The 12781-nt window shown below is 38.1% G+C and overlaps 1 protein-coding gene across 18 annotated transcripts in view; it reads left to right on the top strand.

Annotated features, from left to right (window-relative positions):
* SIPA1L1 (signal induced proliferation associated 1 like 1) overlaps window positions 1-12781 on the top strand; it is a 502483-nt gene that overhangs the window by 412280 nt on the left and 77422 nt on the right. For all 18 annotated transcript variants that reach the window (XM_060418233.1, XM_060418234.1, XM_060418236.1 and 15 more), the window contains 2 exons: window positions 3708-3811; window positions 6920-7077. In XM_060418233.1, the coding sequence (XP_060274216.1) occupies window positions 3708-3811; window positions 6920-7077 (262 nt within the window). The remainder of the gene's footprint in view (window positions 1-3707; window positions 3812-6919; window positions 7078-12781) is intronic.

A 12781-nucleotide genomic window follows, 5' to 3' on the forward strand; every position in this document is an offset into this window, starting at 1 on the left:
AAGTTGGAATCCAGATAATTGCAGGTATTTTGCAAAGTGCTCTGTATGTAGAAAACAGACTGATTGCTTAAGTACCCACCCCACATCACTGCTTATCTTTTTCTCACAGGATGTTAGTGGTTTTAAGAAACCTTCGGTCCCAGGCATGTACACGTGCACACATGCACACCCCTTGAACTGACACAGTGTGAGTTCTCCTGTCACGGCAAAGGGTGGTATTACAGACTATTCCCATCCTCGGTGAAGTAAGCCACCTCCTGATGATGGTTAAAGATACACTGAAGAAAATGCAAGTAAATATGATAGATGCCAGAGCAGATGGGATTCTTGCTTTTCCCAAATACTTGGGAGGGAGATGAAACAGTAGTGAAGGGCAGATGCATGTCTCATCTAAAATGCGTGCCAGTGTTCCAGGCGTCAATACTTGCTCCTGACTGTGCTCCTTCCAAGCACTGACCTCTGCATCCCCAAGCCCTGAGGCAAGCTTACGTACTAGGGAGAGCTGGAGTCTTTAAATGGATGGTCCTTAGCAGCCAGCTGATGATTACGCTATTGGTATTTCAAACTATGGGTGATGATTAGTCCCACTGCCTGTCTTGTGCACTATTTGTGTTCTACAGGGTCAAGGACCTTCACAAACTGAGCCTAAGCTTTCTTCATTCTGTTGACTTTCTTAGTCTGCCTGCATTTAGTTCATGAGATTTATTTTCTCCTGGTAGTCATAAATATTTTAAAACTAGGAACTTGCGCAAAATCAAATGTCTTAGGCTTGTTTTCCTTTATCTAGCTTTTCTCAACTCAGATCTGTTGGTGACCAGGAAGTGATTATGTAAAAGTCGAATACCTTTTTCCTGATTCAGATTTGTACACCTCCACCTTTATCATCCAAATTTTATCCCCCTTAAAGCAAAAGACTTTCACCAAGAGAAGTCAAGAATGAATATGACATTAACCATATCTGAAACTGCTTCTACAAACTTATTAACCTATACATACCATCTTTAAATAGAAGTGCCTATTGTAGGATATTCTCACTTATCTACACCTTTTCAAAGCAGCTGAAAGGAATATTCTTATCATTCCTCAATTACTCAGTACCTTCTTATCACCTAGTTTGAATATTAGAAATTTTACTTTCTATGACTTAGTGTAGAGGGCTGACCTTATTAGTGGATACACACCAGTCACTGGTAGTATAATTTGGAGGCAAATCACGTGATTATCAAGATGACCTATAAGATGCCTGAATTTATTTTTTAATTTTTAAAGCTCCATACACATATGAAGGAGCGTTATCTTCTTTTTAGCCCTCTTCTGTAAGCATATTTTCCCTTTAGAAATTACTCAGTACATATTCTTTTCAACCAGAGGAAAAAAGATTTTTGTCGCAATGATCATCTTCTGTGATTTTCTTTCCTTTTCATTCTGTTTAATTCTGATGCCTTATTCTTCAGAGAATATAACAAACCTTCATTTTCCATTTTCTCTGATAAAGTTTAGCAATGCTGTTGTATATATAGTAATTTCAAGATTTTTGATTTCCTTTCTTCTCAGAGAAGAAAATTTCATTGTTTTGACTCTAGTTTCCATCACTAAAAGTTTTGAAACGGCTTCCAAACTGTTTAAAATTATCAGCAAGGCTGGGATTTTCAAAGCTCCTCAGAAGAAGACTGGTCATATAGCATCTGTTGTATAAAATGCACCAAGTGTAGGAAAGAGAGAAAAGACAATAAATATGAAACAAATTATCTTCAGGGTCATCTCCACTCTTCTTTCATGACAGTAATGCCTTTAGAATTAGAAAGACATATAAAACAAAATGTAATAAAAAATCTTTTTTTTTTTAGTTCACTAATTTTGCTTAAAATTGATTTGAGACACACGTAAGTACTCATCAGGTTGACACACTGACTTGAAAGTTGTAAAATGTGCCTATGAGTTCTGGAGCTATTTATATCAAGAGTCTTTAACAATGGATGCCTTCTTCATACTCAAGACCTGTCTTAAGTTGGGCAGTGATTTATTGTAGTTAATTTGTAGTTTTTTGTGGTAGTGGTTATTAACATTTAGAAGATGTTTTTCTTGGGGAGTTAGGTTTTGGTGCATATTTTTGCAGTTTTTCAAAAGTAGTCCTTGCTTTATTCTACATTATCTTGATTTTAAAACTGTTGGCATTTTATGCCCTCTTCAAAATTAAGATCCTCTAAGAAGCTCAAGGTTGAAACTCAGGGCCCTAGAATATCTTAGCGAATCTCTGCAAACTGCTGTTATGGTCTATTCTTGGAACAGTGCCTAAGGTCGGTGCAGCTACTGCGTTAAAGTCCCCTAAGGGTATTTATTAAAATAGATCATTCTGCCCAGCCCCACACCTACAGAGCAGTATTTCTGGACATGGGGGATGGGAGGCTACCTTTTGAGCAGCCCCTCAGGTGACTCCAGGTACACTCCAGTTTGAGAACTGCTGCTTTATGGTACATGCCAGAGGCTTTGACTTGCTGCATCATTCTTAAAATGCTCCTCAACAATATGGTTGATGGAGGATTGAGTTTACCCAGAATGAATGCACTTCCGTTCATTTTGACTGTAAGTCCAGGTCCTTCAAGGCTAAAGAGACTTGCCTTCAACTGGACAGTTAATAATTCTCTTTGGTTTCCAAGTGTTTACAGATGCATTGATTTGATAACAGTCAAGGAGGTCAAGGTTGTTTTTTTTAATAAGGAAAGTGAGCACAGACACACGCAGTCTTAAACTATTAGACATCGCTATAAAACCTTTGTTACTCTGTGTTACAGTCTTGTTAAGTTTCCATCTGTTTGTTAAGAGCAAAACAATGGTTCTCCTGCTTGAGTCAGAAGTATTGGAAAAGAGGTCCCGAACTTGAAGGATGTGGGCAGAATTCAGGGGTCTGTGAACTTGGGTGAGAAATAATTTTACATTTATTTCACTGATCTCTAGTTGAAATTTAGCATTACCTTCAATTATGAATCTAGGCAACAAATCACAGCAGTATAGGCTCCACCTGTGATTTTACCAATCGAAAGTATAGGTATTTTCATACCATATTGTTGTTGGAGGTATCTCAAGATACTGCTTATGCACTTCACTAGGTCAAAATTATAGTATTTATTAGATTTACTGCTAAAACTTGGTACAGAAATCTTATGCTATTACATCATTTTAAAATTATTTTGGTAGCAGTATTTTTTAATCCATTGATTTCTGTTGAAATTTATGTATTTTGTCTTTGTTGTTGCTTAGTTGCTAAGATGTGTCCAACTCTTCTGTGACCCTGTGGGCAGTAGCCCACCAGGCTCCTCTGCCCATGGAATTTTGCCGGCAAGAATATTGGGGCGTGTTGCCATTTTCTTCTCCAGGGAATCTTTCCCACCCAGGCATCGAACCCATGTCTGCTGCGTTGGCAGACAGATTCTTTACCACTGAGCCCACCTGGGAAGCCCATTTTTTATTACACCTATGCATTTACAAATATTTTTCTAAGAAGGAATCCATAGGCCTCACTAGACTGCCAAAGGGGGTCAGGTATAAAAAATGGATAAAAACTCCTATACCAGATCTTGTCTAGGATCTTTTCATCCTAAACCATTTTCTGTCCCCACCCCCCTTTTGAGATGTCTCTCTTAAATGAGCTGTTTTTTCCTATTCTTACAATTGTCTCTCTCTCTCTCTTTTTTTTTTTTTTACTGTAGCTGACTCCACTGGAACCCATTCTCTGTACACAACATACAAAGACTATGAGATCATGTTCCATGTTTCTACCATGCTGCCATACACACCTAACAACAAGCAACAGGTAAGAGATCCTTGGGTTTTCTGTGTTTTTTTTTCACCCTTCTTTCATTTCCCCCAGAAGGCAAAGTGGCAAGTTTGTAAAATCTTAAACCAGAATTTAATGTTGCACCTGTCACAGCAGCAGGAAGCTTTGTACTTTGTGTGGAAGTAATAGCAAATGAGCTGAAAACAAATGAAGAGACACAAATTCTAGGTTAACAGCCACCTGGATGGCTTTGTGAATTAATCATTTGCTTTTCACCCAGGAGGACTGAGGTTTTCCTGAAATCTGAAAAGAGCAAGTTGAAGTCATGGTGATTAGATGACTCTGCAGGGTTACAGAGAACACGTATGAGTAGTTGAAGTTTCATCTCAAGAGGCCAGTGTACAAGGCAGGAAAGTACTGATGTTTCATTTCAGATTTCAAAGGAGGTTTCCTCTACTTACTTGGAGAAAAATTCAAAATAAATGTCAGTGGGATCTCAGAGAAATGGTTTTCTTTTTTTTAAATGTATCCTTCAGGGAACAGCATAAGTAACAATTGCATTTGTGTACCTCATATACAGATTTCTTTTGAAAAGATCTAAAAGCACCATGCCTATTACTAAAATGTAGTCAGTGAGATGATAAAATGTGGAAACTAAGAAATGGCCGATGGTTACAGAGCAAGATGGAAACCAGCAGTATTGTTTCAAAGAGTATGTGGTGGTAGTTGGTTTTTAAAATGTTTTAAAACAAATGATACCAAGTTGAAACTTAAAAGACCCAGAGAACTAATAGACTCTACTTTCAATAGCTCTTACAAACACAGCAGTCTTAAATCACTTCTGACCTTCAAATGGACATAGATTTTATTATTGTCGATTGTTGTACTAACAGAACACAGGCCAGCTGCAGAATGAATCACATCCTCTTTCATAGAATTTAACAAAACAGGGATCAAACCTAACACGTTGTCACATAAATTTGATTACATCACACATGTCAATAACAAAATCTTACCTCTCTTGATTCCCAAAGTAATCAAGAGTAGGAAACAAAGCAGTGAGTCAGCTATAAATCTGAAATGAACCTATTTTAAGATAAATTCCCTGATCTAGAGTTTGTTGACTGTTCTATGCACATTCCAAATTCTAGATTTCTTAGAGGAAAATACCATGCTAAGAAAAATATACTAAACTCATTCTGACCAGACAGTAGAGAGATTTTAAAAACATTAGCAAATGATCTTTAAAGGGAAGATGAAGCCTTATTCTACCTGATTACTCAATGGAGAAGGGCTTCCTAAGTGGCTCAGTGGTGAAGAATCCACCAGCCAATGCAGGAGATAAAAGTTCCATCCCTGGGTCAGGAAGATCCCCTGGAAAAGGAAGCACTCCAATATGCTTGTCTGGAAAAACTCACGGACAGAGGAGCCTAGAGGGCTACAGTCCATGGGGTCGCAGAGTCGGACAGGACTTAGGGACTAACCAATGTTCAGCAGAGGAAAGTAATGTGGGGGAGGAGAGGTAAAACATTCAGTAACAAGATGCAGTTGTTTATATCCAGTTATTTATAAACTTATTTAAGTTAAAGTGCTGAGCTGAGTTAGTGGACATTTAAGTGAACAGCTATCTAAATGATTCAATTTGAGGTCCAGTCAAAACAAAAGTATTATGATCCTAAATCAGAATGAAAGAAATAATTGGTAGTCTGCATATTAAGAAATTTTAATTCTCTAGTTAAAGAATTTATTGTAATCTACATAGATCACATTATGGTTAGAAAAACCAGAAAGAATGTGTCTTAAAATCTTTTTGCAGGTTTTGATTTATAAACCTTGTCTCTTTTTTCATTAATATATTGCAAGATGGATAGATGGATTTATTTCTGTGTGGGTCGTTTAGTAAGTAAGATAACATATTAAGCCATATTTTGAAGGAAGGATGACAATGCATCAAAAAGCAATGACCTCCATGTACGAATGACATATACATAGATAGATTGTATTTGAGTTAGATGTGTTCAAGATCCTGAATAGATTAATAATCTTTGATAACAGGTATATTTTATTTAGCAGTCAATAGGGAGTAGCCTTTATTTATGTCACATCTGATAATATAGCATGTTTAGAAATGAAGTAAACAGCCTCATTAAAAGATAATTTGGGATGCTTTAAAATTCCTAAGGTTAAAAGTACATTTCACAAACTTCCTAACTCCCAATTCTCAACCCTAATCTAATGCTGTTGTTTCTCCAATATCGGCCGACAGCCAATACTTGATCATTGATTTTACTGGTATGTAATCTGTATAAGTTAAAGTCATTGGAGAAATTTTTCTTAAAGATTTATAAATATAAGTTTTTCTCTAATGAATAGTTTATGTAAAGGCCTTGTTTAGCTGTTCTCCTCCTGGTAGGAGCTTTCATGTAATAAATACGAATAATATAAATTTTGTTCAGTTTTTCTTCACATGATTGAGCTAACCTGCTTAAGGACCCCTCCCAGAGAGGCACTGACCTGGGATGATTCATTCGGAGGGTCTGAAATTGAAAGCCACCTTCCCTGAACACCTTTTAATGTGAAACAGAAGGTGGTCTTAAGCAGCATTCACTGTAATTAAAACAGTTATTTAAACCTGAAATTTGACCTGCTATAAAACTGTTAGAACTGTTAGAATATTATTAATTTCTGCAGCCTCAGCTTGTGCCACAAAAAGTATTATCAGAAAACATCTTAGCCCCGTTTCTTTAAATGAAGCTAATGGAATCAGAACATAACTTGTGTTGTAATTACTTCAGCCGTTCTCATCTTTTAAAAAAATCTTCCCCGTGGCAAGTTTCTTTCTTATATAAAAATGGAACAAAACTGTTGTTATGGAAACTGAGGATTTGGAGACGCTAGGACTTGGCGTAATATGCTAGAGATTGGTTAGATCTCTTTGAATGGACTATGTATTTTATGCAAATTTCTGAATATTCATTTCTGTAGTCTTCCTTGGAGGAGATGATAAGACATGCTAAAATGTTGACAATAGCTGTGTAGATATCCTTGCCTAAGATGAATGTTTTAAATACAATTACAGAAGGGAATCGAAGAGGAAAAAGCAGACCTTCGTCATTTATGTTGTTTGCTTATGTTTTCTTTTAGCTCCTACGGAAGCGGCACATTGGAAATGATATTGTAACAATTGTTTTCCAAGAGCCGGGAGCACAGCCATTCAGCCCGAAAAACATCCGATCCCACTTTCAGCATGTTTTCGTCATTGTCAGGGTTCACAACCCCTGCACTGACAGTGTCTGTTACAGGTAATGGCTCCAGAGGTGGCTGGATGGGCGTTGGTGGCTGGTCACATCGAAGGCCCCCTCCAGCTCTTCGGAAGCGGCAATGGGAAATCTATCGCTATTTATTTCTGCCTTTAAACTGTGCATGCGGATGGCCAAATTCACAGGATGACGTAACCTGGTGGCACTGACATTCCCTAGACATGTTGGTTAGACACCTGCTGTTTCCATTCGCACCTCCTCCTTAGGTGGTGTCCCTCATCCACACCATCTGGTCATCAGCTAATTACTCATACTGCTAATTATATTTTGCTTTTGCTATGGCAGAAGCAGAGAAGAATGATCATAATAAGTAGGGAATAGTGAAAGTGAAAGTCGCTCAGTCATGTCCAACTCTTTGCAACCCCATGGACTGTGGGCTATACAGTCCATGGAATTCTCCAGGCCAGAATACTGGAGTGGGTAGCCTTTCCCTTCTCCAGGGTGTCTTCCCAACCCAGGGATCGAACCCAGGTCTCCCACTTTGCAGGCAGATTCTTTACCAGCTGAGCCACAAGGAAAACCAAATAAGTAGGGAAGAGAAGTTTAATTTTTTTTTAAATTATTGCTGTTATTTTAAAAAACCCAAACCTTTGCTTCAGGCTGACTTGATTGACTGTAACATTTCTGACTTCAGTCTTAGAGGCTTTGTTAAGTGTTTGGTGGAATTGTTTCCATGTCCCTCATTGATATAGTCTCATGAGTTACAGAATTCAAGGTCTACCTGCAGTGGCCTCTGCAGGAATCCTGGAGGGGATTAGTGTTGAAGAGAGTAAGAACCTGTGATGCTGGATTGACATGAGTGTCATGCCAAGAAGATGTTTTGAGGATGTTCTAGCATGAGTAAAATCTCCTAAGAGGAATCTGTCCTTTTAGAATATGAAAGTTTATTGTAGTTTTGCATCCCTGAAATTTGGGAGACAAAGCTTTGTTAATTTTGAATAGTTCTTTTTTACTTAATGTAGCCATCTATACAGAAAGTGGCCAACCTAGGGTGCTAATTGGTTTGTTGTGAAATCTATAACTGTCTAATCCTAGGGGTAAGGCAGGTTAATTACAGGAGAACAAGCAAGTTCAGGGAACAGAACAAGTCAAGGTTACTTCTACTGACTGCCATCATCCCTCCCTATTCCGCAGTAACTATGTCTGATGAGCCCCCGTTATAAGCCCAGCTCTAGTTTAGGTATCTTATTTGTATTATTACCTCATTCAATTTTTAAAATCTATGAGGTGGCTTCCCTGGTGGCTTAGATGGTAAAGAGTCTACCTGCCATGTGGTAGACCCAGGTTCAATCCCTGGGTAGAGAAGATTCCCTGGAGGAGGAAATAGCAAACCACTCTGGTATTCTTATCTGGGAAATCACATGGACAGAGGAACCTGGTGGGCTGCAGTCCACGGAATCACGCAGAGTCGGACACGACTGAGCGACTTAACACTTTCATGAGGTGGGTACTGTTTTAATCCCCATTTTCACATGACAAAACTTGAGCGCATGGAAATAGGTAACTTGCCTGAGGTCAGCTGGTACTGGGCAGAGTGTAGGTTTGAATGCACCAAGTCTGATTTTAGAGTTTTGTCTCTTAACCACTCTACCCTGCTGCCTCTCTCCATGCCATGTGAAATAGGGTCTTTGCTGCCCCTACTACCAACCTGCAGGCTGTTCCAGAATTTCTCGGATGCCGAGTCTATGTGAAAACTCCAAACCAAGGAGGTCTGTAGTTTCCTAGACTCAGTGGGTAGAAACTCAAGCAAAGGAAGCCTAGATCTAAAGCCCCTTAGCAAGACCATGGTCTCCAAAAGCTATGTTAGTTAGGTGTAGAAGAAAAGAATTAATGTAGAACATTTGACTGTAATTGGGATGGATAACTGAGTTTAGAAACTACACCCAAGCGATGGAAACGTGCTGTGTACTGGATTCCTGCAAAGGATTTCATACAACTTTGTGGACAGAAAGCTAAATCCTGTTTTGAATCATCTCTAGGATGTTTGGGGAATGGAAAGCTATGTACTTTCTTTTAAAAAGAGATTCTTCTTTTAAAGGTCTTTGTCGTAGTGAATTGCTGTCCGGTAGAAATACAGTGCAAGTCACATATTCATTTTATATTTTCCAATAGCCATATTTTTTAAAGTAACAAGAAATAGGTAAAATTAATTTTAACAGTACGTTTTTGCCCAGTGTAAAGTGAAAGTCCCTCAGTCGTGTCCAACTCTTTGCGACCCCATGGACTGTATTTTGACCCAATAATATATATTATTTACCTGTGATATCCAAATATTATAATTTCAACATATAATTTTAAAAATTATTGAGAAATCTTACATATTTTTGGACCAAGACAAATCTCAAGTGCATTTTTGACTTACAGCTCACCTCAGTTAGGATGCTCAATTTTCATTGGAAATAATATGTATTTAGATGTCATAAAATTTGCAGTTGGAAAAGTACATTCATGATAGCTTATTCCAAACATACTTTTAAAAGACTTTTGGAAAACTGAATCAAGTGACAGTTTTTAGAATTTAATATGATTTAGTACTCCTTGACTATACCAGCCACATTTTCAGTGCTGAATAGCCACTGAAGTGTGTCCAGTGCAAGTCTAAATACACTGATATAAGGAGGAAAGATGTCTGAGCCTTCTTCAATACTTGACGAGTAGAGGAAGTGGTATCTATTTTATTCTTTTCAAACTCTCCTCCGCAGCCTGAGAATCATGATTTTTGCTTGCTCTTTTTTTTTTCTCTCTCTCATTTTTAATCTCTTACCTGGAGACTGCATATTCTTAGCCTACCTTGTGATGCTGGATGCCTTTGCAGGAGGACCCTGAACACCCCAGCTCACAAGACATGGGCTAGTCTGCAATTCCCTAGTTGCCAAGCTTGCTTGAAGACCCAGTACACTGAATTTTGGAACTATAGTAGTGATCTTTTCCTGTAAAAAACTTTAGGTACCTGGGTTTTTCTCCGTCCTTCTCAAATTCGGGTCGACATGTTTCCTGAAGTATGTGGTGATGCCAGATGTTTATAGGCCCAGAATAACTAGGGTACCTCGCTTGTAGTCTTTAATGCTTGGGAAAAGGATGTGAAGGTTTATTTTCTCACGAAAACGTATTAGGAAATAGAATGGAAAATTTGTACCAATTTTAAGATAAAATGTGGATCTTCAAAGAGTTTTCATACATGTGGGGTTTTCTTCTACCCCAGTCCCTCCCCCAAACTGCTAGGGATATGAATTCATAGACCTCTTTCATTAGGGATACTCTGGTAGGAAAGGTTGGAGATACATTTAATTTATACAAATTTTATTTAAATCTACTTTTAATTTTATCTGTAAGAGATGTACCTTGAATATTCAGATGCTTTTCCTCATTTACAGTCTCTTGTTGCCAGCTTTCTCCACTGTGAACACTCAACGTTTATTTACTGACATCTACTTGGTGCCCAGAGTGTGGACAGTTAGTTCCTCGAAGGAGTGTCTTGCTGTAATTGTGTAGAGAATTGTGGGGTCAGTACAGGCTAAGGATACAAAGAACGTTTAGCCGGGAAAATAGGATTCAGTGTATGTTGTGTAGCACAGATGGTGGAATTCAGTGGCAAATTAGAAATAATTCTATGAGTCAGGGTGTGGATAGCGGTGCAGGTGGACACATAAACACAGGAAGGACACTGGGAAGTGCAGTAAGAAGGGTGTGTTGTTGGAGAGATTAGTGGGCTATAGAGGCCCTAGGATTCTAGGCCTTCAGACAACAGTATATAAAATATATAAATAGACTTTTAGGAAAACTTACTCATTGTCAACATGCAAAGTAATTTATATACAAAAATGTAAAATTTAGAGTTTATTGTGACTCATTTATTTTTTCACTAGTTCTTTGCAGCCCTAATCAAAATATGCTAGGCAGTATTCTAGGCTCTAGGATTCAACAGGAGAGCAGAGAGGGGGGAAAAAAAGTCCCTATAGTGAATATGGAAATGAGACTCTGAAATAATGTGTGCTGTACCACCCTGGGAACTATAATAGACTGTTTATACAGGAAAAACTGACTAATCCAAGTTAATTCCAGAGTCTAGTTAACCTTGAATAGTAGGCATAGCCAAGAACTCAAGTTAATCACTAAGTCTGAGTACTAAAGCTTATCCTCACACCTGATAAGAGAGCCCCCTGGTCTCTATTATTTCACTTGTGTCATTACAAAGAGCTTGATTGTCTGATTTCAGTTGACAGAATAGATTAGAAGCAACAAATCAGAAAGATGAACCATTTAGTGGCAAGGATGTACTGAAAGCATCAATAAGTGATGACTGATAAGGGAGATACAGAAAAATGAGTCATGTTTAACGTACAGATTTAATAAGCATAGCAATCCAAGGTCATTTGACTTGGGACCAAACAACCAAATGTACACCATTCACCCCAAGGGCCTCAATTTATAAAAACACAGTGCAGAAATTTTATGACCATTTTTTTAAACAGCTAGTGAATGGATGGATCTAGACATTGATCATCAAAGGTTGCAAATATCATAAAAAGAGACAAATGTGTGTCTCATAATGGAAGAACACAACCCCCTCTAGGAATCAGTCTTATCCCTCTTTCCAACATTGAATGTGAATCTGATCAAACATCTAGAGAAGCCAAGTTGCAAGAAATATAAAAGACTATAGAATGTGTTTTTATTCAGGAAAATTCAGGCTCTGGACAACTCTGGAATACATAGCCCAGTTTCTTCAACAAATACATTGCAAGAAATAAAGGGGAAGTGAAGTGAGAAAAGTAGAGGAGCGTTAACAAAATTCAAAATTTTAAGATTAATTAATTGCAGTGTATGAGCCTTATTTGGATCCATTTCAGGCAGACTGTTTAAAAATTTTAGAACATTTTTAACAGTTGAAAGTTGCTTTCTGATGAAATTAAAGAATTACTGTTAACTTTAAAACTAGTGTTGTAATAAGTAGTTTTAATAAATACTCATCTTCAAAACAGATGTTAAATTGTGGTCAGGAGCTATGTTTAGGAAGTAGATATATATATATATTATTCCTCTTAGGAAGATTTCCATATTCAGTGGTTAAGATGTAGTAAATGTTGAAATGAGTTAGTATGATGTTGTGCAGAAAGCACTTTGAACCAGACAAGACTGTTAAACATCTCAGATCTTAAATTTCCCTTTCTGTGCAGTAGAAGACTGCTTGACCCCTACCTAAAAATCCCCTAAGTATCTGGTGTAGGCAGGTGGTATATGCACATTAAATGACCATACCTTTCTTCTTTCCTTCTCTTGAATAAAAATAAATAAATATGCAAGCTTCAACTGTGTGTCTCACAGTTGAAAAATCAACTGTATCTCAAAAGAAAAATCAAAGTGGGTCAAGTGGTGAGATTCTTTCAGAAAGTCTACTCCCAGCCATCATTAATCAGCATCCTTCTTGTCCCGTATGGCTGCCCTTTCTATGACAAGATTCTGAAAATGTCACTCTTCGTGCTGAAAACCATTTAGGCAGTGTTGAGACTCCCTGGCATAGCCTACCACATGGAGTCCTTCAGGTCTGGCCTCTCTTATCCCTCAGCGTCCCCTGGCCCCTCTCCCAGTCCTCCCATTCCCACCCCCTACCTCCCCATCATGGGGCTACTTAACAGCCCTTTCTCTCTGCACATGCCACTCTCTGGGCAAGAGTGCCTCCTCTCAC

The sequence above is a fragment of the Ovis aries genome, chromosome 7 (genome assembly GCF_016772045.2).
Source record: "Ovis aries strain OAR_USU_Benz2616 breed Rambouillet chromosome 7, ARS-UI_Ramb_v3.0, whole genome shotgun sequence".
Classification (NCBI taxonomy): domain Eukaryota; kingdom Metazoa; phylum Chordata; class Mammalia; order Artiodactyla; family Bovidae; genus Ovis; species Ovis aries.